The following is a 3,825-nucleotide window of genomic DNA, read 5'->3' as shown; positions in this document are numbered from 1 at the left end:
ATGGGGTGTGGGGGCACGTAGCATTTAAACAATTTAAGATATTTAAGAGAAGCATGTCAATGTCATGTAAAGCATTTTTAGAATTTTTTTAAATAAATGACAGTGGAATGTTTAAAAGCTCAAATTAGTCACAAGGATCTTCCCTTTTCTGAACTTGCAAAGTAGAATCAGATAGAAAACAAAACCATTTCTTTATTTACATTGGCTTTAGTTGGGTGTAAATCTAGTAGAACCTGTTCCAAACTATGTTTTATATTTCTTTTGTACATTTTCCCCACCATGTACATTGGACACAGAGTTAACAATAAATGAGACATTCATTAGTTGATTCAAGATGTTGAAAGTAGCTCTTGTACAGGTTATAGAACTGGGATTACAGAAATTTCAAAGAATAACATAGTAATCTGGGGTATAGACTGCAGGACTCAGTAATAGCAATCTCACTTTCAATATTCTATTAACTTCTGTAATGGTTTTTCATTAATGTGCTTCAGGAAACAGTTTAGCAGTTTCTGAATGGGAACTAAATATTTTTCCTGACACAATGTACTTAAGAGCTTTTCGAAACCATGGATAAAAAAAGCCATGAATGAGGGGGTTGCAAGTAGAGTTGAAATACCCAAGCCATACCAAAAGATCAAGCACAATTATGGGAGTGGAGTAGTCTAAATATGGATCAATCAAAACGGCAAGAAAACAGGGCAACCAACAAGCTAGAAACACCCCCATGACTATACCCAGGGTCTTAGCTGCTTTCCTGTCTTTTTTCTTAGATAGGGCATTTTTCACCTCCCCTTTTGTGTTTTCAGGCAGATTGCTGATGACTCGAGCATGTCGTTTGGAAACAATAAAAATCTTGCTATAAATACCAACCATGATGGAGCCAGGAGTAAAGAAACAGGTAGTGAACAATATTGTTCCCCAAAATTTGTTGAAAGTAAGTGCACAGAATTTGAAGCAAGCAACAAGAATCTCATAGCTTTGCATACCAGAAACATTGGCCTCAGATAGAACTAAACCAAACGAAAATAGAGCTGGGGCAGACCAACAAAATGCTAGCAATCTCTTTATCATTGAGGTTGTCATTGTGGTTGTGTAGTGTAAAGGATCACACACAGCATAAAATCGATCGATAGCAATGGAACAGAGGTGGAAAATGGAGGTCAGGCTTAGCATCATGTCAAAACTTGCATGGAATTTACAAAAGCCATCCCCAAAATACCAGCAGCTCTCCACTGATCGCACCATGCTATATGGCATGATGACAAAACCCAGCAGAAAATCTGTGGTTGCCATGGAGAGGATCAGAAAGTTTGTAGGAGAGTGAAGCTGTCTGAAGTGTGATATGGAGATTATTATAACCAAGTTTCCAAAGATGGTGATAACCATGGCTCCAGTCATAACCGAATACATTATCACTCGGACATAAAAAGAGCGATGAGTGGGAGGGCAGGATTTGTTTCCAAAGTTGAGACAATTGGATAAGTCTTTGGGAATATAAGTTAGATCCATGGTGCTTTGTCACTTCAAATTCCTTTCCAACAGGATGAGTCAGTTTGTTCTCTTCTGAAAACCATTCCAAGCAAATTTCAGCTCCTGATAGTAAAATAGGGTTCAAAATCATCTGTTATTAATTCACTTCAACTCTAACTTATTTCAAATATTTAAAATTATATCAGCTATATTTGCCTACTGAGTTAGTTGTTACCCAACAAAAATGAAAAATTTCAGCTGCTTCTTCTTTTCTAATTATTTTACTAATTATTTATTCCATCCATTCATTCAATCAACATGGGATTGTTTATGACTCTTTTAGTCCTGGTAATGTATTGAAAGACTTTCAAGAGGTTTTGATTTACTTTTACCTTGAACAGCCAATTTCCTGTTAACTCTTGAACTATAATAAACAAACATCACTTTCACCCTAAAAATACTTAATAAACAAAATCTAAGTGAAGTCACAAAGTTTTCATTATATGTTCTTTTAATAATTTGAATTCTTTATTTGCATAAAGTATGCATGTATTTTAGGAATTGGAAATGGCATATTGCTGTGGAATATCAAAGCATGACTTTCAACACAGCTGCTGAAAGCCACACATCTGTGAGATAAACCATGCACCAGAGCCAATGTTTTATAGCTTCTCTATTTTCTACTCCCTTTCTCTCTTCCTATGTCCTCCTTTCCTGTTCTCTTTTGCCTTCCTGTTTTTTGAGTCTTAATCGCTTATCTGAGACTCTAACTAGTAGAGTCATGCCTCAGGCATGAGTGACCCAGGAGAAACACAAACTTCACACTCACACCTATCCCACATAGCTCACATGGCTGCTGTTTGTCACAGTAGGCTGAATGAAGGAAGATGGATATTGCATATATCCAACCTTTCAATAAGTCATTGCATCTGGCTTACTATTTATTCTGGGGTATAGATTATCCTGAAATACAACTGACTAATAGACTTTAGAAAGGCTTGCTGCTGTGCCTGTAAGGTAATGTCAAGTCTACTTAGTGGGCTTCAGGAAAGTGAACCTAGTCATGGTGAATTAGAGATAAAGAACACTCCGAAGCTACATCAGATTCTCTCAAATTGGAAATTCAACTGCAGCATGCATTTAGAAACTTTATCTATTTAAGCAGGTTCAATTTAGTTTTTCCCCCGCCTTAAAACCCCTAAGAAAGAGTACAAAAAAATAACTCTAAGGATGAGCAGCAAGGTCCTTTCCTGATAGGAAGGTGTTAGAAGGTCCCTTCATTGCTTTTGATTCTGTCATTCTCTCTGAGAGATGTAAGAAGGAGGACACTGTGACAAAAACAAAACCAAAAAATATAAACCCTGTATGATGCCAGTCAGAGAAGTTTCCTGTTCTCAAGTCACAGGAAGACTTCTGTTCAGAAAATCGTAAGAGGATGCCTTCTTGAGCTGATCATTCCATAGGAATCTTGGGCTTCCTCTGGTTAAAGGTTTACATTACTGCTTTCCAAAAAAAGCAGGCAGGAAAAGATTGTTGCCCTGGGAGTTCTTCTAGTTCTGGGAGCCAGTGGGGACCAGTGGGGAGCTCTGGTAACATGAGGTGTGCTGGCTAGATGTGCTTTCAGTTCTAACAGTTTGTGGGTCATTGACAAGCCAAAGGCTATTAGTTTTAAATCAATTCTTACAAACAGAAAACAGAAGATCAAAAAAACAAGATGAAAGAGAGATATGGAATGAAGTCTGAGGCTCAGAGCAGAGATTTGCTGAATGATACTTTCAACCCTGGTGCATGTCTAATCCTTAATAAGAATGTGTTTCCTCCACTATTGATCTTCTCCCACTCCTCCTCATCTCCTCTTTCTTCCATGGTTTTCATCAAGGAAAGATTGTGAGCATTTAACCTAGGTTCCATTTTGACCTACAAGTGACAGCTCTTTATAAATAATTGTTGAGTGGTGACTATTAAAATACAAAGAGACTCACATTTTGTTTTTTCTTGACTTTATCTAATAAACTAAGCAAACAAAAAAACCAAACAAAACAACTACATCTGACAGGGTGTGTCTTTCTGTTACAACACCATGAGAGGAAGAACTTGTCTATCTGGTGCACTCTTGGATTCTCAGTACCAGTTTAGTGATTGTAGTAGATACTGTATAAGATTTATGAATGAATAAGTGTATAAATATGATAGATTATGGTCATTTAAAAAATATCTGCATTGTTTCAATAACAGCAATGGATTCTATATACTTGAAACTTTGTCATAGATGAATGGACTAGTTCCAGGAGCATATTTCATGAAGACACCTTCTGGGATTAAATTATTTCTGAGGTTGCTATAAAGAAATCC

At 36.8% G+C, this 3,825-nt stretch overlaps 1 protein-coding gene across 1 annotated transcript; it reads right to left on the bottom strand.

The window, feature by feature from the left end:
- Positions 1–480: 480 nt before the first annotated feature.
- Positions 481–1,512, bottom strand: LOC101960686 (trace amine-associated receptor 3). The gene has a single exon (XM_005329768.4). It carries the CDS (start codon positions 1,510–1,512, stop codon positions 481–483), a length of 1,032 nt encoding a protein of 343 aa, XP_005329825.1.
- Positions 1,513–3,825: the final 2,313 nt, after the last annotated feature.

The sequence above is a fragment of the Ictidomys tridecemlineatus genome, chromosome 8 (genome assembly GCF_052094955.1).
Source record: "Ictidomys tridecemlineatus isolate mIctTri1 chromosome 8, mIctTri1.hap1, whole genome shotgun sequence".
NCBI classification, from domain to species: Eukaryota; Metazoa; Chordata; class Mammalia; order Rodentia; family Sciuridae; genus Ictidomys; species Ictidomys tridecemlineatus.
This window is presented reverse-complemented; position numbering and strand designations above follow the sequence as displayed.

Coding starts and splice junctions, on each gene's coding strand:
- LOC101960686 (XM_005329768.4), bottom strand. CDS start 1,512: ATGGATCTAACTTATATTCCCAAAGACTTATCCAATTGTCTCAACTTT.